The sequence below is a fragment of the Varanus komodoensis genome, unplaced genomic scaffold (genome assembly GCF_004798865.1).
Source record: "Varanus komodoensis strain SLA01 unplaced genomic scaffold, ASM479886v1 scaffold23, whole genome shotgun sequence".
In the NCBI taxonomy this organism is placed as follows: Eukaryota; Metazoa; Chordata; class Lepidosauria; order Squamata; family Varanidae; genus Varanus; species Varanus komodoensis.
Window position 1 is genome coordinate 16,714,761 of NW_025335627.1, and position 24,213 is coordinate 16,738,973.

Below are 24,213 nucleotides of genomic sequence, written 5' to 3' on the forward strand. Positions count from 1 at the left end.
GATTGCCTAATTATGCAATGAAGGCATATCTGATGGACCACATGTCACCTCCACCTACCTGTGTTTTGCCCTGTGGGCCCAGTTCCAGTCCAGGACTAAAAATGTCATGCAGACTCTGTGCAGTCAGCCTATGTGTCAAAAGCCTGCTTCTATCTTCCCTTTACCAGGGTACACATTTATTTCTATCTCCATAATGCTCTTCTGCCACCTATTGGACTTTCTTCAGAATCACAGCATGCAGCTTTGGACTGAGAAGTTTTCTTCTGTGTTCTTTAGAAGCCTGTTGCATTGCACTGCTTACTTGAGCACAAAAAAACACAAGAAAATGGGAACTTCACAACACAGCAATTCTGATGCATAATTTCTGGTGAGCCAGCTGCTTTTACTCAGTCTGCTTGATAATATCCTGCTTACCATGGTATTTCAGTGCATTTAATTAATGCGTTAGGACTCCAGTGTAAGCTTAATTACAACAGGTGTATTTACTTGGCTTAAGCTTACCCCATATCTAGAACTGGCTGAGAAACAATTATTCACTTGTTGGTAAAATATCACAATGTACCATCCTATGCTTCCTATAGCTCCACTCACTGGGATAGTAAACCCACGTCAGCCCTGTATTAGTGCAATCTGAAGTGATACAGTCCAGGCAAATGTTTAGCAGAGCAAGAATCAGACCTCATCTGGCTCCAGTCCTTGAAAGACATTACTCATATCTCATTTCTAATCCCCCCTGCTCCCAGCCTCTGTGCAGTTCAAACATGGATGCAGGGACATATGCAGGGAAGACTCAATAAAGGGATTATGCAAAGTGGGGTAAGCAATCTCCTCATCTGCCACAGGTCCTCTGTCCTCACATTTAGAGTACCTCAGCAAAAGTAGGATGAGGCCCTTGCATTCACTCAGCTTATGTTGAGAGGAAGACAGCAGTATGGAAAACAATGGAGACAGCATTATGGAAAACAAGTCCTATGAGGCAGGTGGAAGATAAGAGCCATATTAAGCCAGAGGAGAGAAGGCATGGCAGGAGAAGCACAATATCCCTCTTCCAATTCCTGAAGAGCTGCCATATAGTGCATGAAGTTATGTCCTCCAGAGGGTGGGAGTAGACTGAAGGCAAATGACTTCCAAGAGAGTAGGTTTTGCTTGCACTTGAAGATAAACTTTTCCCTTCTCTGAAGAGGAAGGTTCACATGGACAATGGAACAAGCTGCCTAGTGGGTACCCTCTCTAGATACCTTGGAGGGGAACCAGGATGGCAGTCTGGATTCCCTGCCCTGAGCAAGAGGTGGCCACTAGATGGCAGTAAGGGTGCATGGAAATAGCAAAATCTGTTCCCGTCCTATCATTGTTTACTTCAAGAGTTGGCAGGGGTTCTTTCACGCCCGCTGACCTCCATTTTTGAGGCCTCATGGAGAACGGGTGAAGTTCCAGAGGACTGGAGGGTGGCATCAGTGGTCCCAATTTTCAAAAAGGGTAGAAGGAACATGGGGAATTACAGACCAGTTAGCCTCACGTCCATTGCAGGAAAAACAATGGAAAGGCCCACAATAGTGAGAGATTTAGTGATGTTAGATAGGAAAGGGAGGCTGGCGGCCACACAACACGATTTCCGCAATAAAAGGTCCTCCCAGACAAACCTTGTGGAATTTTACGACAAGGTTTCAAGGTGGCTAGATGGAGGAGATGCGGTGGATGTGGTATACCTTGATTTCAGCAAGGCCTTTGAAAAAGTGCCCCATGATATCCTGGTGGAGAAACTGTGGAATTTTGGGATAGACCAAAGCACTGTCCGGTGGATTAGGGCATGGTTGACTGACCGAAAGCAGAGGGTAACCATTAGCGGAGAATCATTGGGATGGCGGTCAGTGACAAGCAGGGTCCCCCAGGGCTCTGTCCTGGGGCCAATCCTGTTTAATCTTTTCATTAATGACATGGAAGGAGAAGTGAACAGTCTGCTGATCAAATTTGCAGGCGATACTAAAACTGGGGCAGTGGCCACAACTGAGGAGCAGGTACTCCAGATCCAAAACAATCTGGATAGACTATGGAAGTGAACAGGAGACAACAGGATGGCGTTCAATGTGGATAAGTGCAAGGTCTTGCACTTGGGGCACAGGAATGGGTGTCGTAAGTAAAGGTTAGGGGACAAGTGGCTGGAGAGCAGCAATTGTGAAAGGGACCTCGGGGTGCTGGTTGACTGCAGGCTAAATATGAGTTAGCAGTGTGATGCATTAGTTAAGAGCGTGAACAGCACCCTTGGTTGCAAAGCCAAAAGTGTGGCTTCTAGATCGAGAGAGGTATTACTACCACTCTATATGACTCTGGTGCACCCTGAACTGGAGTATTGTGCTCAGTTTTGGGCCCCTCATTACAGGAAGGATATAGCCAGGTTAGAGTCAGTGCAGCGTAGGGCCACAAGGTTGGCGGCCGGTTTGCAGGGGATGTCGTATGAGGCGAGACTGAGGGAACTGGGTCTCTTCAGCCTGGAGAAGAGGAGACTCAGAGGGGATATGTTGGTGACATACAGGTATGTGAGGGGATGTCACATGGAGATGGGTAGAGACCTGTTCTCCCCTGCAGAGGAAGGCAGGACACGCTCCAACGGAGCAAAGCTCAGGGAGCAAAGGATCCTTTTGGATGCCAGGAAGCACTTCCTGTCATTTAGGACCCCGAGGGTGTGGAATGGGCTTCCACGAGAGGTCGTTGAGGCCCCATCAGTTCAGGTGTTCAAGGATAGGCTGGACATGCACATGGTGGGCATGTCGTGAGCAGAGCCGGCTGGTGCCGGAGGTCAGACTAGATGGCCTGGGAAGCCCCTTCTGACTCGCTCTGTTTCTATGTTTCTATGTATTCCGTCTTCAAGATCAACCAGTTCCAAGCAGATCTGCTTCCTTGATGCCTTCTTTCAGAATTCCAAGCATGGGTGCTGTTAAAAAATCCTCTCCTAATCTCTTATTTGAAGGAGTTTTGTCTTCCCTCCAGTTCCAAGTTAGGAGAAATAGGGTCAGACCCACTCTGATTTAGTTTGGAGACAATTCTCAAGGGGGGGGGAGAGAGAGAGAGAGAGGAGGAGGAGGAGGAGGAAGCAAAATAATAGGAATGTATCAGCATGCTCAATTCAACTTGGAGCCTTCAGACGTCCAGCCCAACTTCCCCTTGGAACAGGACCTAACATAGGCTTGGAGCAGAGGCAGAGCTGCATGAAAAAGCCTCAGGTGTGCCACTATTCTGAAAAGCCAAGCCACTAGAAGAATGAATGCTACAAGCTATGGAAAAATAGTCCACCTCCAAGATGCCCAGCTGGTCCATTTCTTCTTTCCATACTAACACTATCATTCCTCCATATTTCTCCTGTGCAGCCAATTCATTTATTCTCAGTTCTCTTCTGATATTTCTTTCATTATCTGGTATTGCTTTTACAATTGTCAGAATTTCAGGAAATCTGAGTGTGTGCCAAATCTCTCTCCAACGGCCATCGACTGCTAAGCATTTATTTCTGTTTTCAAACTGAGTACTCGACAAATCTTTTGGTCAGAGATCTCCTGTGCAAATTGAACTGATGTTCAATTATGTTTTTAATATTCTTAACAGACTTTTGCAGTCTTGTGTTTGGGTAGCCTGACCAGGTTAACGGTCCTCTTTGTTAGTGTTTTTGTCTGATAGTCTTCAGTCTGAATGTTTTGAAACTGTTTTTGTTTTTTTCCCTTTTTTAATTTTTGAAAAGTATCCTGAATTGTAAAAGGTACCTTCCCTATGGTGCGGTACGTAGTACAGTTCATGAGACTGGTCCCTCCTAAATGTGGTATTTGTTTTTATTCACTACTACTCTCATTTGCCCTTATCAAGTGTGAAGCCAAATTCATTGTCCGAAGAGTAAATCAAGGGCATAGTCCCAGTAATATATAAGAAAACATAGAGAAGCTAAGTTGTTCAGATTCCCTCACCATTTTTCAAAAAGCCTTAAAAAAACACCTGTGGGCTTCTTTGTTTAATAGAAGTTTGCTAACTTTAAGAGAAGTTTGCTAACTTTTTAGCCTCTTTAACTAATGGTGGGATCCCTGCTTTTGCTAAAGTAGCTTTACCTCAGAGCCAGCCTGAGCAAATTCTTCCATAAGTTGAACATTCTGAAGCTACTGGAAAAATAAAAGCAAGCTATTATTTCTACCATTGCTCTGATTAAAAAGGAAACTTTTCCAACCCCTTTCACCCCATGAATGTGAGAGCACTGCTAGCAGAATTCTGACCCAGTCCTTTGGTTCGGCATATCCTCTTCCATTGCTCTTCCTCAGTGTTATCTGACCTCTTTGCCAGACAAAGTTGAAGTATCCCTGAAAGATGGCTGTCAAACTGCCTACTGAATGAATCCAGTATGGAAGAGCCCACTTCCTTCCTAGGTAATTGGTTCCATTGTCACACTGCTCTAAAAATCAGGAAAATTTCCTGATATTTAACTGGAATCTGGTTTTCTGCAACTTAACCCCGTTATTCCATACCCTGCATGCTGAGATGATTGAGAAAAGATCCTGACCCTTCTCTGTGTGACAGCTTTTCAAGTGTTTGAAAAGTGCTATCATATCCCCCCTCAATTTTCTCTTATCAAGGCTAAACATGTCCCACTCTTTCAAGCTTTCCTCATAAGGCTTCATTTCCAGTCACCTCCTCTGAACTTCTTCTAGTTTGTCTACATAGCTGTGAATATCTGTGACACTAAAATTGTATTCAAAGAGCGAGTGTGCCACTGATAATGATCCAGAAAGAAGACAAAGAAAATGCAAGCATACTAGAAGACCAATTATTTTTTCCAAAATGAGAAGAAAAAAGTAAGAGGGGATTCTTAGAGAAGATGGTGCCTCTTTCATTCTTACAAATACAGGGTTAAAGAGAAAACTTGTGCATATGTAGCTGTAGGAGAACTGCTCCTATATAAGAGAAAACAAGAAGGAACCAGACCAAGGTTGAGTGTTTGAGCTACATCTTGAAAAGGTCATACTTAGATAAGGTATGAGGGGACCCATGAGAAAGTCAGAGGATGAGAAAACTTATAAAAGCTATGTTCTAATTGTGTACTCCACAGCCCAAGGCATGCTGCCTTACACATGTAATAATATATCAACAGCCTTGCATGCCATATTCTTAATAAATATTGCTGTTTGCTTTTCTTCAATCCATTTTTGCCTGATTCATGCAAGATCTAACAGCTTCCTTTCCCCTTTTGTGAATGTAGTCATTTGTGCACTGGCCAGAGTCCTTATGTTCTTGGGAGAACCCTGAAACATAGTAACATGAGCAGTCCTCTCTTGTACTTGACAAGCCTCCATTATCAGCACAGGATCAATCTTTATTAGAAAACATCCGTTGAAAACCGTTAAACAACATACTGCTCCCCTGTGCAAGGCTCCCACTTCCTGCTTATATAGCCACCTCTTCCCACAGGAACAATTAACTTAAAGAGACACTCCTGAACACCACATTGTCCCCTTCTCCTGACAAAACAGATACAAAAAAATCAACAAGCACAGTCTGTTTTCATACAACCATTACTTAACACACACTCTCATAAAAAAAGGTGGGCATTTAAGACTTGTCTCTACCTTCTCAATGGCTACTGGTTGAGACAATGTGTCTTGAGATTGTTGACCAAATGGTCCATGTCCTTGTTGCCAATTGCAGCACCCCAAAACACCCCAAAAGTAATTGGCCAGAGGAAGGCCCCAAAAATAGTTGGCCAGATGAAGGCCACATAGTAAAAACACCACAGTTGTACTGTCCCAGAAGGGAGGGCAGATAACAACAAAATGAACTTTGTGTAACCCACAGCTAACAGGCTAGCCTGACCTCCAATACAGTAATCAAAGGAACAGTGGAAGCTGGTTACAGCTGCCATGAAAGTTGCAAATGTGCAGCGAGTAAGAACATGGCAAGGCTGTGTGAATCTTCAGCAGATAAGAAATAGACATGGGAAATGTCTCCAAGAGAAGTCCAAGATGAGGTGGGGAAAAGCATGTCCATATTAAAGGGACATAGCTACAATACAATCAAAGCACTAAATATAGTATTTTGCATAATGCAGCTGATGACTGCAACTGGCATTTACAAAGAAAGCAAAAATACTAAGGATAAATACTGTTAATGCCACTCTTAGTATCTGAAGCAAGTCAGCAGAGAACAATTCCCACAATACACAATTTGGGCTGTATTTGGATACAGAGCTAATGACTACCATATTTTAAGTGCAACCTTACCAAAACTGGTACTATCCAGATGAGCTGGACTACAACTTCCATTGACCATGCTGGTTTGGCATAATGGAAATTATACTCCTCGCCACCATCCTGGTTCCGAGGGAGCAGGAGCGGCAGCGGGAGGCCAGGAGAGGGGAGGGCAGGCCGCTCCCCCAGCCAGGAGAGGGCTGTGAGGAGGGAGGTAAGGGCTTCTTTGCGAGGCGAGGGGAGTGGAGGGACAGCGGCAGCAGCTTGCCCATAGAAGGCCGTGGCTCACCCTTCTCCGCGCAAGCTGCCACCATTAAGCAGCTGCCCCCAGACTCGGCGAGGTGGCGGCAGCTTGGCCCGCAGCCCAGGGACGTGGCTCACATAGTTAAACATGGATTTAAAAAGTTGTATTTTTCTTAACTTCAATCCTTTTTTAGCGTCTTCATCTCTCTTTCTCTTCCACCCACCTCTCTTCTGTTTCCCGCTCCATATTCCCACTCTGTATATGCATGCAATGCGGGGGGGAGTGTGTGCATGAGCAGTTGAGCTGTTACAATTTGGTGCATGCGCCACCTCTGTGCTCAGTTTTAAAGAACGCCTGGGCCGGCTCAGAGCATTTGGACTCGCTCAGAGATCGTTTTCTCCAAGTGAGTCCAAACGCTCTGAGGAGGGCCAGATAAATTTGCATGGTGGACTGGATCTGTCCCACAGGCCGTAGTTTGAGTACCCATGGCCTATATGAAGGAGCATTTGCTAAAGTTTTGATTAATGCATTAGAATCATAAATACTGGCATTACACCAAGGGACTGGACAGGGAGTCCCCCTGTCTCCTTTAATATTTGCTATGCTCATGGAACCATTAGCTTCTAACATAAGGAATAAGGATAATATTACAGGTGTAACAATTAGGAATAAGCAGCACAAAATTAACCTTTATGAAGGAGGTAGGTTTTTGTTTTTGAAGGACCTAGTAAAAAGCACAGTGCATATAATAATTAAATCATTAAAATGTTATTAAAATTAAATAGAAATTAATCAAAATAATTTTAATTAAAACATTAAAACAATTACTAGAACATTTTAACAGTTACATGGGATTAAAAATTAATGATCAAATATTTAAATTATGCATCAATATTCCTATATCAGAACAAAGGGAGATTAAAGTAATGTCTAGATTAGACTTGCGCTATTTGAGTTTTAAATGTTTGGGAATTTGGCTAACAAAATGTATAAATCGATTGACATATAAAAATTATATGTATATGTATAATGAAATAAGAAAGTTAGGAAATGCTATACATTAAAATTTTCATGAATGGTGGTGGTAGCTCATATTCTGCCAAAATTTTTATTTTTGTTCCAAAACCTACCATTGCAACCAGAAATGAATAGTTAAAGTTGGGGCAAAAAATATTAAAAAAAGGAAAAACTTATCTCAGCAAATCGGAATAATCTGATTTCGACACAGTGCAAAATAGAGAGCCGTCACTGCTGTGGAAGGAGGATTGGCAATTCCACATATAATCAAATCTTAGGAAGCCTTCCAAATGTCCTGAACTGTAAAGTTTATACAAGCGAACAAGATCCCTGAGTGAATTCAAATGGAGGGAGTACAGGGAGACCGTATGATTAATTCTTATTTATGTTGTTGCTTGTTGTCGCTAGTTGCAAAGTCCAGTCCGACCCATCGTGACCCCATGGACAACATTCCTCCAGGCCTTCCTGTCCTCCAGTTCCCTGAATGATTGTGCTAGGGGTGGTGGGCAGATGGCCACGATCATGGATCCGCTTGGGGGGGGGGGGAGATGGCTGCGATCGCGACCACCTTCGCTGCACAAGCGCACTTGCGATCGTGCCCGTCTTCCATGCATGATTGTGCTGGGAAAGGGGGGATGGCCGCCATCGTGGTTACAGTCATGCTGGGGGGGATATCGCCGCGATCATGCTGGGGTTGGGGAGATGGCTGCAATCATGCCCGCCTTCCCTTCATGAGCGCAACCGCAATCATGCTTGTCTTCCCCCCACCCCCCCAGAATTTTTCACGCCCGTCTTCCCCCTGCCCAGCATGATCATGGACATTGTAGCTATGTCCCTTGAATATGGACATGTTATTCCCCATCTCATCTTGGGCTTCTTCTGCAGCCTTCTACAGCTTCTTGGGCTGCTGTACAGGATCACCATGCCAAACTATCTTGGGAGCAATGCACCTCAAAAAAGAAGCACCTCCCCACCAGACCACACCCCAAAAGCTGAAGATTCCCTATGAGAGGAGAATTACTGTTACTAAGCAGAAGATTGATGGATTACTAAAGACCAGAGCAAAAGGCCCTTATAAGGCCATAGGCCAGAGTAAGGAGCTGTATAAAGAGATTTGTAAATAGGAAGTAGAAGTAAACAGGCTTGAATTAGTTACTAAGGTAAGCAAACAAAGGCAAATTAATATGTAGTATAACTAAGTTTGAGCACAAGAATAGTTTTTCTTACATCAAAATTCTGAAGAAAAAGGTGAGGGGAATTGTAGGGAATGGTCAAACTATTGCTTTTGTATAGGATGGCAGGTAATTGTCTCTTGGCAGCTGGCTAAGAAGATAATTGGCTTGGAAGAAAGTTGGCTATTCCCTATCTCATCCTCCCAAATAACAACTGACACACCTCTCATAGGTAATGGACTTAGTAGCATGAACATGGGATGCATGAGCTGGTGGGGAAACATACCAAGGAGTAGTATGATATAGGTGGACAGAGAAGACTGTGACCTCTTAGTAACCCAGTCAATGGGCAAAAAGAGGAGGTCCTGCAAATTGGGGAAAGGGAATGAAAGGCAATGTCTTTTGTCAAACCAGTGTGCTACCTGTGAGGTGATCACCCGCTCTTGCAAGAATGTAGTAAACTAATGCTGCTTGGTACTTTGTCTCCTGTGTCGTCACCGTTCCTAACATTCCCTACAGCCTCCTTGCACACTGCCAGCGAAAAGTCCCTCTGGAGCCCCTGCTTTTCAGGCAGCAAACATTCCCATTTCCTTCAATCCTAAACAACTAACTTCTGTTTTCAAACACATCACTTCCATCAGCCTACTCAGATTTTGAACCATAGTTAGTAACTCCGAAACTACTGTTTCCAATTCTAGGTGAAAAATGTCAATATATTATTTTGTATTTGTATTAATATCTATATACTGCTTAATATTAAGGATCTCCAAGCAGTTCACATACCAGTATTAAAATCACATTTAAATATGGTATCAAAGGACTATTATAACAATTTCAACTACTACAACAAAATAAATATATTTAAAATATGGTGTTAAAAGCGATTTAAAAGCGAATGCAATACAGAGCAATACAAAAAGCTAGGAGAAGAATATGATCAATTGCAACCTAAGTAGTTCCCTAAGCTAGAGAAAGCTTGGATGAACTAATGTCTTTTCAAAGGGCATTTGAAACTACATTTCCTACCTTCCAAACTGGGTGCCATGACTAAGAAGGCCCATCTTTGAGATACTGCATGGCAATATTATGCTTTTACCCACGTCCCCACTTTCTCAGAGCTCTCCCACAGGATAGGCTTATTAAAGTCCAGTTTAGGGCAGGTCCTGTATTTTACTATCAGCCTAACACCATTGCGACAAACAATAGGCAAAAACGGAGGAAGGCAGAACCCAGTGAATGTCCTATCCGCTTGCCACGCCGCTGTTCAAGATCTACGAGGAACCGTAAAGAGGCAATAACTCCTGGACCTTAGCTACAAATTCCGGGATCTGTGCAGCTCCAAGAGCCTAAGTGAACTTTTTTTTTTTTTTTAATCATTATCGTGTTTTGCAAATGCTGCCTAGGCGTAAAAGCTGGCGCGCGGGGCCGAGGTTCCCGCGGAAAGGAGGTCTGAGCCGCATCACGTGCCGCTTTTCAAACGCGGCGCGCTGCAGCACAGACAGAAGGCTCCGGCCGGTGCTGCCTGTGTGGGACGTCGCGGCCGCGGGAGGAAGACACTCATCGGAGCATCACGTGTCCGGTTGCCCCTCTCTCCCCACGCAAAAATCTCTTGTTCCGGTTTCAAAATAAACTTTAGACTACATTTCCCACAATTCTGCTAAGCAGGAAGTCCCGTCCGTTTGAAAATCTGTGGGGCAAATGTAGTGGGACTGAGGTGCAAGCCTTGCTGAGGGGAGTTTGGATGAAAGTCGGTGAGTCTTAAGAGCTTCTTTTCATCTTTAGTGTCAGGATGATGATCCTGGGAGGGAGGCTCTTCCTCCCCGACGCTTCCCCAAGTCTTACGCCGGTTTCCCCATCCGTCTCACGCATTGCATGTTTTAAAGATGCGACGTCGTGTCGGTTAAATAGCAGAGAATAGGGGGAGCGTTTCTATCCCGAAGTCCAGTACATCGGTGCGTTGCTGTTCATATTTGTGTTAACATTATAGCTCCCCTTTCTTCTGAGAAAGCAAGGCAATGTCCATGGCTCTTCCCATCCCCCGTCCCCCCGCCTCCATCCTCGCAACAGCCCTGTGAGGTAGGTTAAACTGAATGATCGCGACTGGCTCCAATTCTGCGGACGCAACTCGTGCCTCCATTTGGATTTTCTGGATATTAATATGATCCTCTAGCCTCTATGTTCTTCTGTATGAAAGCTCAGTATGCTTTTTAGTGAGGATATATGATTAACGGGGACTTGCTTACCAGGAAACATGCATAAAAATGGGTTGCATAAGTATTCTTTGTCGAAACAGTGCACAAATGCAAGAATATATAACTTGATTTCTCTGTACTTCAGCTTGGTCCATGAAGTACAGTAGAATGTGATGGAAGAGACCTGGTGTGGGGAAGCAGACTGCCCCTTTGGCTTTGAATTGATTTCCCACACACCAGCATGTTAATTCTCCGCAGAAAAATCTGGTGTACTTTGGAAATAGCTTCAAGTCCAACTCCTTCACTAATATGCTTGTTTTCTAATTGGAAGCAACCTTGTTCATGTGGAATATTACAAATATGATTTTGTCATGTACAGACTCAAAATATGAGAATGAGATGGGTTAGTCCTGCTGCCAATGCATGCTGGCCATGTATTCAGTGGCTGCATGAATGGCCCATATATGCATCCAGTGGGCCATTGAATCCTAATCCAAGATTTCTCCTTTAATGGAGGAAGTCTCTTGTGTATTTTTGGTACATAATGTAGGGCTCCTTCTCATGGTTGCCAAGTACATAACTGATGGGGCCATGGTTGGCAGCCCCTGCCCCCCCCCCCAGCGCATGAGAGGTATTCTTGTTAACCTCATTGATGGAATGGTGGCTTTGTGAACTTTGTGTTGCATCTAAACCTGAACTCCTGGCTCATCTCTAGCAAGCCAATGTTTGAAGCTGGGATTTGTAGTTGCATTAGGGATTTTGGCTTCTGAGAAGAAAACATACTAAAGACTGCAAAGTAGCTTTGAAACTAAAGCAGAGCTGTATAAATTATGATGACAACAGTAGACTAGGATGAGAAGAAACTGTCTTGATGCCTGTGATTCTTTCTTTGAAAAAGAAAAAAGTACTGTCCAAAAATGTCACTCCGGGAACTTGCAGAAACATCCACCTTATTTTCTGTGAATGAAGCCAGGGAACGAATGAAAGAAAAGAAAAATGGTGTCTTAAAGACAGCAAAGTTGAATGCATCTCTTGCATCAAAGATCAGAACAAAAACAATAAGTAAGTAATGATGTTTTTAAATTATTTGCTGGCATTTTGCTCTCAAACTTCTGTGGAACAGGAGTGAATAGCAGGTAGATTTCCAGATATTTTGGACTTCAATTCTCACTGCTGCTGACCGGGATTAGAGTTAGGATTAATCCTTTTGGAATCCTTCCCTCTCACATTTGTAGACTTCTTCTTGTGCTCAGCCTGATCCTGCAAAGTGAGTTGAGCCAAGTCTGTAAATGCTTGGAGCCTCCTGGTTGCAGAACTGGCCACCTTCCTTCCCCATCTGGGGTGGTAGCAGGTGTGGAAGAGGGGTGTTGCAAGTGGGCATGCAAGTCACCATTCCCAGCAACCCACTTTCTTCCTTGCCTGCTGCTGCAGAATCTACCATTCTGCTCATCCCTGGTTTATAGGATATAGCCAAGGCAAAATTTTCTGGGTTTTACCTATATTGCTGTACAAAAATACAGATAGAATAATACAGTGTGAAAGTATGTGATTCCAATATAAGCAATACCTGCTTGGGGTGAAACTGCATGTTTCCTAGCATATGGAAGCAGAGGAAGAGTGAAGAGGATGCCCTCAAGAGCAGGACTGGGGAAGGCTTGACCACAAAAGGTGGAGGAAGTTATTTATAAGCCCTTAGCTGAGCTGTTGAAACATGACAGTTTCTACCCCTTTCTTTTATTTTTTTTCTGTTCCAAGAAACAGGTTTATGGGTTTAACAGCAGCAGGGTTAGAGTGGCTGACACTGTATCTGTTGAATCCAACCCTGCCACATAGGGGTTGAAAGCAGACACAGCCTCCTCCATTAGGGATCAGTAATCCTGATGGTCCAGCAGAGACCAATAAGAATGTGGTTCGTAATATAAGTCAGTGGGTTAAAGCTCTGTGACAGAGCATGTGATTTGTTTTGCATACAGATCTACCCTAGATTCCCAGTGGCTGCAGTTAAAACTTTGGGTCATAGCCAGACTGGGAAGAATGTCACCTTGAGAGATGCTGGATATCATACTAGGTTATGCTGGGCAGACCAGACCAATGGGATCTCGCAGATTATCTTACCTTTCAGGAACATATAAAATAGCATGGAAGTTCAAATTGAACCCCATGAGAGCTCTGTGGGAACCCCCTCTCCCCACACCAAATCTTCTGGGAATGATCATCTAGGTTGGAGTGGAGCCCCTTACCTTGCAGTGGGCTCTTGCGTGTAAACCCTGGCAAGTGCAGGCTTGCATTTGGCTTGCAGTGATGTTCATCTGCAATGATTGATCCACACATCTGGCTTATTCCAACCTAGAGTATGTGGCTGACTTGCCACATGCTCGTCTCTGAAGTGACTACACACTGTTAGGTGGTAAGGCAAAACAAAGCACGCTCTAAGGAGCGGTTCCTTGCAAGTAACCTCCCATTAACTAGCTGCTGGAACTTCTGTAAACTGAAAGGGTTGGCCTTCTTTCAAGCTGGCAAGTGCAGTGCAATAGGTTAGTGTCTCGCAGTCTTTCTGAGAGGGCCTGGTTTTGGGGAACTGACTTGTAAGTCTGATATAAGGGTTTCACATGAAAAATTTGTACAGTGGAGCTGAAGGAAAAGTCTATTGTATATTTATTTATATTAGACATCTCATAAAATTTCTGTAGGTGTTTTATAAATAAAAACATAATAAAATCATTAGAAAAATAAAAGTGCGAACAGAGCATAAAAATACAGTATAAACTATAAAAGCTGAAACCATATTGCGCAAACAGACTAACATGTTTAAAAAGACTTTAAAATACTTTTAGAGAGTGAACCTATGATGATGACTGGGGGAGCATAGGATACTCTGGATTCCCAGATCCAAGACTGGAGATCGCACTCCAACGAGCAGGGAATCTGTGCTCTGCAGATTCCCCACTCTGCAGCTGACCTGGAAAGAACTGCACCATCTGCCTCTCTGAAAGTCAGCCTCAGTGAAACTTCAAGGGCTGAAAAGAGAAGACTTGGGCTGCCAGAATAGGAGCTCTCCTGACAGTGTGCCAGCATCCTTCTTGTCCCTCTGGAGTGCCTCTATGCAGACAGCTGAAATGGACTGTTCCAGCTGAACTGCAGAGTGGGAGCTGTTGTGAGGTGGAGATCACCTCTGCTGCTTCTTGAACCGTGAACTGGACACTCTGAGTTCAGGGACTTATCAGTGTTGAAGGCACAGTGAATAGGACTGCATCCCTAACAACTTTAAAAGCCTGAGGAAAGTCTTGGGTGGTGCCTGCAGTGGTGCCAGATTGTGTGTCCCTTAGGAGACCATTCTAGATCAAGATCTACCACCAAAAGTCCTTGTATTCATCCCAGGGAAAGCAGTTGTTCTAAGCTGTTTGCATCTGAGGAATGCTGGTATAATAGGTTTCGGTGCACAAGAATAATTGGAGGAGGATGTTAGGAAGCCCAAAGAAATAGGCTGCTTGGGGAGTGGAATTGCTTGACTTCCACATGCTGACTGGAATTACTAATCAGAACTCTAGCTGTGTGCTCTAGTGTTACGGTTTTTGTTTGATAGCATAAAACTTGAGGAAGAGATTACAAATAAAAAGTTTCTTCTAGGGTGAATAAAATGTTATTTTATTCAATGTTATCCAATGTTATCTTCCCCCTTTTAAAAAAATATAGATAATTCCTCTATAATTAAGGTCTCCCTGAAGCAGAACAACAAAGCATTGGCTATGGCCCTCAACGCTGCAAAAATAGCTGCTCAGAGGCTTACTGATGACAAGATGCTACTGCAAAAAGAAGTTGAGCTGTGTCACTTTGAAAATGCTTGCCTACGTCAAAAGCTCTCCTCAGTGGTATGGTATTGCTATCCACATTCTACATCTTTGTAGCAGCTGGGGGGGTTTTTGTTCAGTCTCACTTAGAATATACAGAATATAAAAGAGGGATTTTGCTTATTTTTGACATGTTACTTTGTGAGGCAGGATGGGCATGTGGTGGTGTTCATCTTACCAGTGTGTTAGGTGTGCTCCCTAAAAGCAGTGAGGAATTTTGAGATCATTTATATATGTATATGTTTCTGGAGGAAAAAACCCCCATTAGTCTCTGTTTCTCTAGAATAGTGTAAAGCTGCCTATTTTAAAATTCCTTTCTTGCATGTTTACACTTAATCTTACTGTAATTTTAAATTTTAGAGCATTTAAAGTATATAGTATTTATGAGCTAGAGATCTATGGTTCTACCTGAGATAACATAGAATAAGGATATATTTATTTATATGAATATTTTGTGTCTACTGCTACTTTCATGTGCAGAATAACAGAGTTGTCAACCCTGCTGGAAATGGCAGAAGTAAAACTAGATACATTTTCTAATACTTGTATGAGAATTTCACCAAATGTTACTGTAACAAAAATAATTTCAAAACAACAAATAAATGAAAAATTTGCTGTGTGGCATCTAAAGATTGACTAATCTGAAAGCAAGTTGTTTGAACTAGTGTTTATGGATTAGGATAGAATGTAAAATGTTAAAAAGAAAAAAATGGAAATATTGAATGCATTACAACTTTGAAATGTTGTAAAAATCTGTTTTTATTGTGGCTTCATTTTCAAATTAATATTTGGCAGTTTTTAAAATACATAGCTGAAATTCTGGATAGTTTTGAAAAGTTAGCCTCTTTCTTTGGGTGCAGAGCAGATATATTGATGAACTACAGCAGTTTATGAACAGCCACTTGCAAAACGCAATCAAGCTGAGCAGGCTTTCTGAGGTGAGAAAACTGTCATTTTAATCTCTTGAAAAGCTACACTAAAAGTGGAGATATTAACTTGCCCTGCCTTTCTAGAGTATTTTCTGGTGCTGTTACTGTGGGTCCCTGACAGTTCCAAAATAATGCAGCTGAGGCTGCAGCTGAATGGGATGCAGTGAATAGGGCCATTCTATCCTGCTACTTCTCAAAGCCTTTTTTTTAATTGTCAGTCTGAATTATGCATTTCTTTTTACACTGGGAAATATATGCAAATTCTATGACTGGGAAGTAAATGGAAGGAAAATACATAGAGAATACATGACTGAAAGGGAAACTTGCATTATATTTTTCTCTCCATTAATTCCCCAGCCCTGTAGTAATATATACATATTTCCCAGTGGAAAAAAGTCCACAGATTTGACAGACTCTTAAAAGAATTCTTAGAAGTGGCAGATTAGGACAGAGCTAATTGTGCATGAGTAGCACATCCCCATGTGACCTCACTCCCTCCATTCTGTTCATTCAGGCCTTTTTCAGATTAGGTAACTGCAGGAACTAGAGCAGTAGGTGTTTCAGAAAGGAGCTGCAGACAGGGGCAGGTGTAATATTTTCCCATTTACATTGCTAAGAACTTGTCACCACCCCTTTTCTCCTACTCCTAAAAAAAAAAGTAGCACTCCTACTTTTTTCTCATTTTACTAGTAATTTTCAGTGAACAGTTTTGCAGCTGCAGGCAAATGTGCCTACGAATATTCTCATCTCAGCAATTTCCCTAGATGTTGCTCCTTTTGACAACTGAAATTTACACAAACATTGAACAGGCAGACTAAATCCAACAACCCCGGGTGCATGCTTGTGAACCTCCAAAAGACAACCCTCTCTACTAACACAAAATTAGGAAGGCATTTATGCAAGTTTTTTGGGGCTGGAAAAGAAAAGGTGGTTAATCATTGCCAGTCAATCTGATGTTTCACTCTGGCATTAGTGTAGGGACTGTCACTGATTTCACTGCTCTCAACCCATTGTGAAATCTGTTTCTCAGGTCTGGGTGGCTTGACAAGCTATTGTGAGATGACTGACTCCTAGAACAAGCTGTAGGTTGTCAGAATGGATTGTTTCTTCTGAGTGGTTTCATTTGGGATTACACAGCAACTCACCATGGCGGGTTATCCACAATGGGTTGCCATGTCATGCTAGTCAAAGAGCTCTACCTCAGAATTTTAGACTGAGTTGTAAGGAATGAACTGAAACATTATTTGTGAAGTAGATTTTATTTATTAATTACATTTCTATGTTACCCATTAGTTCAAGCTCCCTGGGTAATTTACAAGACAAAGTTTAAAATGTGTTAACACAATTTTTAAAGCCAGAGTGTTAAAATAACTTATCAATTTCTTCCATATTACTTTCCCCCTCTAGAACATTTCCTGCTCTTTCTTATTGAATGAAGGGAAACAAAGTGGTCTGGATAATTTTGCCAGTAATCAGGATGGTGACAGCCACCCTTTTCGGTATGCACAGAAACAAGAGCACTTAAGCTTGAATGCATGATAGTCATGAGAGGGGGTCCCATTGAACGGAGGGTCCCACTTTTCCAGTTTCATTAGCCCAGTCTGGCAAAAAGAAGTGTAAACTAGAGCTATAATATGTTGGTCAACACGGGAAGAGGATCTGGGGCATTAAAAGATAGAAAGATAAAATTATTTTAGCTTTGCACTGTCAGTTGGGGACTCAGCCTTCTGGATAGTGGTGGCAGTGAATTTTAGAATTGCAGGCATTCCCAAGACCATTATCAACAGAGCCAACTTCCCTTAACATATGAAACTGGCTGATCATAGTGGTTTTGCTGCTGTCAGCTCTGCTTGCTTCTTCTCCTAAGCAAATATATTCTTTCAATAGGACAATGGAGAACAAATAGTGGGGAAGACCGGGTGGAGATGGAAAGGATGTTTTAGGCTTTATCCTTTAAGCCAGTACACTCCCTGAGGATGCTTCCTTTCCTGCTGGGGTGCATGGGACATGTAGCTTCCAGAGTAGGGACTATTTTTAATTAATATTATTGCATTGTATTTCTATACCACATTTTTTCTTGTGAGGAATCCAAGGAGGCTTACATAGTACTACTGTGAGGTTGGTTGGTTGAGAGTCTGTGGCTGGCCCAAAGTCAGCTGATGAGCTTCATGGCCAAATGAGGACTAGAAACTGAATCTTATGGGTGGGTCCCTAATCTAGCACTCTAACCAACATGCCACACCACTCTGACTAGGCTCATTTCTGTGCAAATACACTCTTCCAATGTTGTTGCCTCAAAGTCTGAACCAAAATTCATTTCTGTGCTGAAATTCCAAGGTTAGTGGGCCCAGAGATAAACTGAGAGTCTAGTAAAGGACCAGATCACATCTGGTTTTGTGGGAAACACTGTTGAACAGGAGGAGCTAGATGGGGATAGGCATTACTTAACATTATGCAGAATCAGATCAAACAGACTAGCCCACCTGAGCAACATCAGGCATTTTCCTTGTTTGACCTGCAAGCAGCATGTACCAGTCTGAGGGCAGATCCAACTTGTTTTTGTTGGGAAGGGAGGAGAGTTATTCAGTTTGGAAGCAACTTATCATTAAGCTATATTTTCCTGATGGTTAATATTCTAACATTAGTGGTATTTTGTTAATGGCTACAGTAATGCTCTTCTTTTGTTCTACCATATTAAAGACTTCAGTTAAAAGCCGTTTGTCCTGATCTGTTTGGAAGGTTTAGGGCAGTGATGGCGAACCTTTTAAAGACCAAGTGCCCAAACTGCAACACAAAACCCACTTATTTATCGCAACGTGCCAACACTACAATAAAACCTGAAAACTGAGGTTTTAGTTTAGAAAAAATAACTACAGCCAGTCCAAGCAAATCCTTGGCAGCATACTGACTGGCCATGTGAAAGCTCGGATGAGTCACAGCTAATGAGCCACAGCACGTGACATCATCACCTGGCGCCGCTACTCCTTTCCGAGCATGTGCATGGCCCCTATGTGCGCTGTTATCCAATGCTCAGCTGCTGGGGCGATGCTGGGGTGACTTGGCTCGTGTGCTGACAGGTCTCTGCGTGCCCGCTGTGGCACGTGGGCCATAGGTTTGCCACCACTGGTTTAGGGGAAAGAGCAGGTTATGACATCCTGTGTATATTGCTCCAGTTCATTATTGTGATTAATTTATATATTATTTTTCTGCTACTGCAGCCAGATAGCCAAATGTCTCTGGATGGCTCATAAAAAAAAACCCCATAAAATACAACTACATAATAAAATACAACACTGAAGCTTTAAAACCAAGAATATTGAATCAGATTACATAGAAAGTATAATTCCTATATAACCCGGCACTTACTGAACTAGAGATTTACCTCTTTATTTCTTTAGTAGTCAATCAAATTGAAACTCTTAAAAATAAATGTTCTGCCCCTTTTCTTTTTAACTTTGCCTAATTCAGAGCCCCACTGAAATCTCTGAGAGTTCCACTGTCTCATGTAGATGATGAAAAAAATGAAAATGGCAGAGACATCGGAATGGGCAACTCCACAAGTTTGCCAAGGTTTTCCTCAGGTACACCAGCATCCACTTTTGCTGACTCTTGGAAGAACACGCTTCACTCTGCTGCTGAAAAGTCCTCCTCTTCTTCTTGTCTCATCGATGACAATGTAAACCATGGTCAAAAGTTAAATGAAGCAGATGGCACTGCCTTAGCACTCAACTTGAGCACAAATGTTGGAGGTAAATAGAGCCTCCTAGAATTAACTTAGACTACAGCCTCTATGTTAATTGGAGATGCATGTAATTGGGGAACTGTATTCTAGGGATAGTGCACCCAAGGCTGTACCCACTGAATAGGCCGTAGTTCCACGTTCAGTTTGGTGGAACGTGCTTCTGTGTAAAGTATGCATTGAGTTGTCCATTTGTGTATTGATGTTAGGTATCATCACTGGTAATTTCTTCATTTTGACCACAGATACCTGGCCCATTTGTACTGGAGACAGAATGCTGGATTAGATGCATCATTCATTAGATCGCATAGGGGTCTTATGTTCTTACCAGACAAGCACTTACAAATATAACCAACTGCTTATGAAATTGAAGATGGTTTGATGTCTCTACTTGCATTTATCTACTAAGCTAGTTGATGTGTCATTGCAGAGAACCTTTTGAATGCACTGCCAAGTTCTATGAGCTCGCTGTCTGCCCTGCATAAGAATTCTCCAGTGAAGCAGTGTGAGGAGATTAGGAGACCATGCAGCGACAGTGTGGTTTTATCATGTGCATATGTGACTAAGAGAAAGAAGGGCAAAAGAGGCTTATCTGCTGCATTTGGAGCTGATTCTTCCATGAGACCATCTGATAATTTGTCAGTTGATGGCCTGCAGTGGACAAAGAAAACTGAGGCTGCTGTGAATAAGCCTCTTGACATCAGTCAGGTTGGTGAGCTTGTTACACTGAGCACTAAAAATAAAAGCTATGAGAAGTACAAAGCCAATAAGACTAAAGCTTTAAGAAAAGTGAGTACTGGAACAGTAGACAGAGATGTTTCTATCAGCCAGTCAAGAGGAAATGTGGACAGTCATAGTAATGGACAAGTGGATCCTGCAGAACTATCTGAAACCAGCAAATTGCACAACAGCAAGGGAAACATGCTCAAGCCTGCATACCCTGCTGAAGATTCTAGTCGAGTGGATTCTCTGGAGGAGATAGTGCCATTGGACAGCCATGGTTCAAAGGAGAAGCATAATTCCCAGCACTCTGACAAAACTAGAAGGTCTTCTTTGGCAGACCCAGCTCTCCCAGACCATGTCAATAGTTGTAACTCTTTCACTCAAACAATAAAGAAAAAGATATTCTTGGAAAAAATGAAGAATTTAGAAGGTCAGTTCCAAAGCCCAGAGACCAATTCATTGCACAATAAACAAGGTGAGGACAGTCATGGCTGTGTTGTCACACATACTTCCCAGGATCCTAAAAAAGCCACAGCTTGCAGAAGAAGATATGCGGTAGATCTTGGTCTTCCAGATGATGAAAATGTTTGCACTTCCTTTGCACATGAAATTAGGAAAAGCACACTTACGGAAAACTTCGAGGACCTAGAAAGTTGGTTCCAGAACCCAGAGTCTAGCTCATTCAACAGTCAAAACTCACAGCATACTTTCAACACACAGCATTTCATGAGTTCCCAAACACAGATCCCTAGCCAAGAAGCAACTCTGGGTCTGAATGTGAAGCGTAAAAAGCCAAAGAGAAAGACCCAAGAAATTGTTGTATCACATAGTCTTGGTGAGATAGATGTACAAAGTCTAGATGTTAACAGGCAGTCTCACACTCAGCCACAAGAAAGTAAAACCCAAAAAGGTCCCAGTAAAAAAGCAGCCCAATTAGACAGGGAAAATTCACAGAAAGAGTACTGCAGAACAGATGTGAATGTTTTTTATTTGAGTGAAGATGTTAATCGAAGAGTCAATAAAAAGAAAGATAAAACTTCAAGAATCAGTCTTAAATTAATGAGCCAAAGAAGCACAACCTCTCTGGCATCTGTAGGGAGCACCCCACCTGTATTTCCAGTTTTACTGGAAATTGAGGATTCTGGTCTTCACAGTGTCCATAAGAACTCTGCCAAGGTGATTCCAAAAGTTCAGCAGTCTTCAGTCACTCCAGACAGCTGTACTTTGAACAAAACAAATAGCAGCCCTTCAGAGAGGACAGATAGAGGTGTTGACAGCCATGCAATTGACATAAAGAAAAAAACTATGACTAAGTTAAAGAAGAAAGCATACACTGTAAAGTATGTGACAGAAGAGTGTGCATCTTCTGATGATGATGCTCAAGGTCCAGAAGAATGTGAAACCAGTGAAGCAGATAAGGCAGGATCAAATTTTCTCCGGGTTCCAAGTTCCAGAACTCAGCAAGATTCTCCTATTATGGGTCTTACTGAGGCTCCAACAGTGTTTGATTCCTTCACCAAATGTCCCAGCACTTCAGATTCTTCTTCGGTTTACCGCTCTGAGGTGGTTGTATCCAGTTGTTGGAGCTCTGGTAGTTCATGTTCTGTGTTTCCTGCTTCTAAAGACCAGGGTAGTTCAGAAAGATGCCACTTGCCAAAAAGCTTAACAACCTTGAAGAAAAATGAGGCAGAACAGTTGGCTTCCTGCAGACAAAGGCGAAAGACAGAACGAGCAACTTCTGACACATTTGCACAAGAAAATGGTGAGTGAAGAAAGGAGATACTGATAATGTAGACTAATGTGAGAACTGGAGTGAGCCACATAAATTTCTCCACTTGTGTGTTTTCAGCTCTCTAGTGCATTCTTGTCACCTGTTGGTAGATGAAGCTGGTCTCCAAAGCTTAGATTTCTTCATCCGAATAGGGATGTAGCTGATAGACCAGCAGAAGGTGGTAGAAAGTGCTTCTGGCTACCAAGTCCACTGGAACAATAATATATTCCCTAATATTGGGCTATATTGGATAATATATCCCAAAGCAAACATCTTTAATGTTTATGACATAAATTTGGGTCAGCTCCTCATGATCTTGGTTTGACTGGCTAGGATTGATGCGAGTTCTAGGCCAGACTATCTGGAGATCCACAAATTGCCGACCCCTGTCCTGAAGACTGCTGACATACTGTTGTATCTCTTTGGTTAAGACATCTCGGTAAGTCCAGGGCTATGAAATATAAAAGACTTATGGAGACATCCTATAGCCTCCTACAGCTCCAGTTCCTCTTGTCCCTTTGCAGCTGCTGTGGAAAAACTGCTGGATGCTTTTTCAAGGCTGTAAAAGCAATGTTGGAGAAAGGGGAAAGGAGCAATCCAGTGGACAGCCAAAATTGTCTGTCTAGTTGAACTGCAGAACAAGAAAAGCAGGGAGACAAACATCACCTCTGATAAGATGCTTGTAATCTTCAAGTATAGAGGCTTGAGGGCATCCCTATTGGATTGTGCCCTGAATAGCTAAAAACACCCAATCTAATGGGTCAGATGGACTAGTTAGTATTTCAATCTGAAACTGATATTTCAGGAAAACTGATGTTTTAGTTAAGGAATAGGTTTAAATTAGAGTTTTGGTGTACCACAAGAATCAACCAATTACTTAATTCTATTCACAGAAAATAAAGTACTGAAAGATTTGACCAATGCCAGCCCTGATTCATGCCATTCCATCATTCTGGAAGGCTCTCCAATACATCCAACTAGGCGGAGGAAAAAACAAGTTTCCTATGCAGAGCCCAAGATCAACAGGTTAGTTTTTTGTTCTGTGCCAAGCACCCTTTTCACAGGAGAGACAAGCAAAAGAAATTCATGGGCAGCCTTTGTCCCCAAGTCAGGTATGTACATCTGGAAACCTGTGATCACTTACTGGGCATGCTGTTCTCTGGAATATAAAGTTAACATTGTACATGCAACAAACTACATTACATTCCTTCTTTTTCTCTCTTCCTCTGCAGCAAACTGAGGCGTGGTGACCCATTTACAATTACTGACTTCCTCAGCTCCCCTATTTACAAAACTAAAAGAAAGAAGTTGTCTAAAGGATCTGGGAAATCCAGGAAAGCCAAGGAAATTTACCAGGAAGAAGTTCAGCCCACTTCCAGTTTTATGACTATTCCTTAAGACATAATTTCATTTGTACTTACATAGTGATGAGTTCACTATTAGGTTGTCTGTGTTAAAGTATGACTAGGTTTGCATGTTTCACCAAATTACAGGGCTGTACTGGAGCATCTGTGTGCATAGTCTCCCACCTTTTTGCAGCATTCACTTTGCACCTTTTCCATAAACTATACATGAATACTTTCCTTCTGGGTTGTTTGCAGCAGTGTTTGAACCTGGAATACTGGGTTGCTGAGGGACAAACAGCCCAGGGTTTAACCCAGTGACAAAATCAGAAGGGGCAAATGAGTGGAAAGCAGGGGGCCCACTGCTGCACCGTCCCAAGCATGGGTAATTTAACTCAGTCATTACATGTGAACTAAGTTAGTGTGTTTTAACCATTCCATTTCAAAAATAAAACTTTCCCCCTTTTTATATTTGTTGATTGCCTTGATAATATAGTTCTGTGGATGATGTACATAAAAGTTTCACAACGGGTTGTAAAAAACATATGATAAAACTGAATTACCACAATAAAATTATACCAGTCCAGACCATACAATCAAATGCAAGTTGTAATTAAATTTTCTTGGCCATGTAGAGAGCTAAAACCATTTTGTAATAGCTAGAAGCAAGAGTAGTTTCATGAAAAAGCAGGGACAAAGATAATATTAGTCACACATTATGCTATTTAAGAATGAGAGGGTGTTAAAAGTGCCCAGAAGATCAGAAAAGCCTTTACCTGCCCAGGAGACAGGAATCTGTGCACTGGGCATCTCTGGAGAGGCTATCTCCCTTGCAGCTGCATTTCAGGTTGTGGGGGACTTGGAGGAGGGCCTCTGATGCTGAACTTAAGCCGTAAGTAGCTACAGAAGCGTTCTTTCAATAATGAATAATAAGGTCCCAAGCAGTGCGGGGCTGTATAGGCCAAAGCTAGCACTTCAGATTAGGCTGAAAACGAATCGGAAGCCAGTGAAGATGAAACTCTG

At 42.4% G+C, this 24,213-nt stretch overlaps 1 protein-coding gene across 9 annotated transcripts; it reads left to right on the forward strand.

Moving 5' to 3' along the window:
* The first annotated feature begins 10,303 nt into the window (after window positions 1–10,303).
* On the forward strand, window positions 10,304–23,783 carry LOC123024361 (shugoshin 2-like). Of its 9 annotated transcripts, none has more exons than XM_044431990.1 (9): window positions 10,304–10,396; window positions 11,736–11,899; window positions 14,531–14,706; window positions 15,546–15,623; window positions 17,022–17,113; window positions 19,083–19,363; window positions 19,784–21,838; window positions 22,741–22,873; window positions 23,080–23,783. In XM_044431990.1, exons 2-9 carry the CDS (start codon window positions 11,755–11,757, stop codon window positions 23,243–23,245), a joined length of 3,126 nt encoding a protein of 1,041 aa, XP_044287925.1. In that variant the 5' UTR covers window positions 10,304–10,396; window positions 11,736–11,754; the 3' UTR covers window positions 23,246–23,783. The 9 variants fall into 9 exon arrangements, with proteins under 9 accessions (XP_044287925.1, XP_044287924.1, XP_044287926.1 ...); XM_044431989.1 differs by lacking the exon at window positions 10,304–10,396 and adding an exon at window positions 10,404–10,721; XM_044431991.1 differs by lacking the exon at window positions 10,304–10,396 and adding an exon at window positions 10,404–10,721 and having other exon boundaries at window positions 19,083–19,195.
* The last annotated feature ends 430 nt before the right edge of the window (window positions 23,784–24,213 follow it).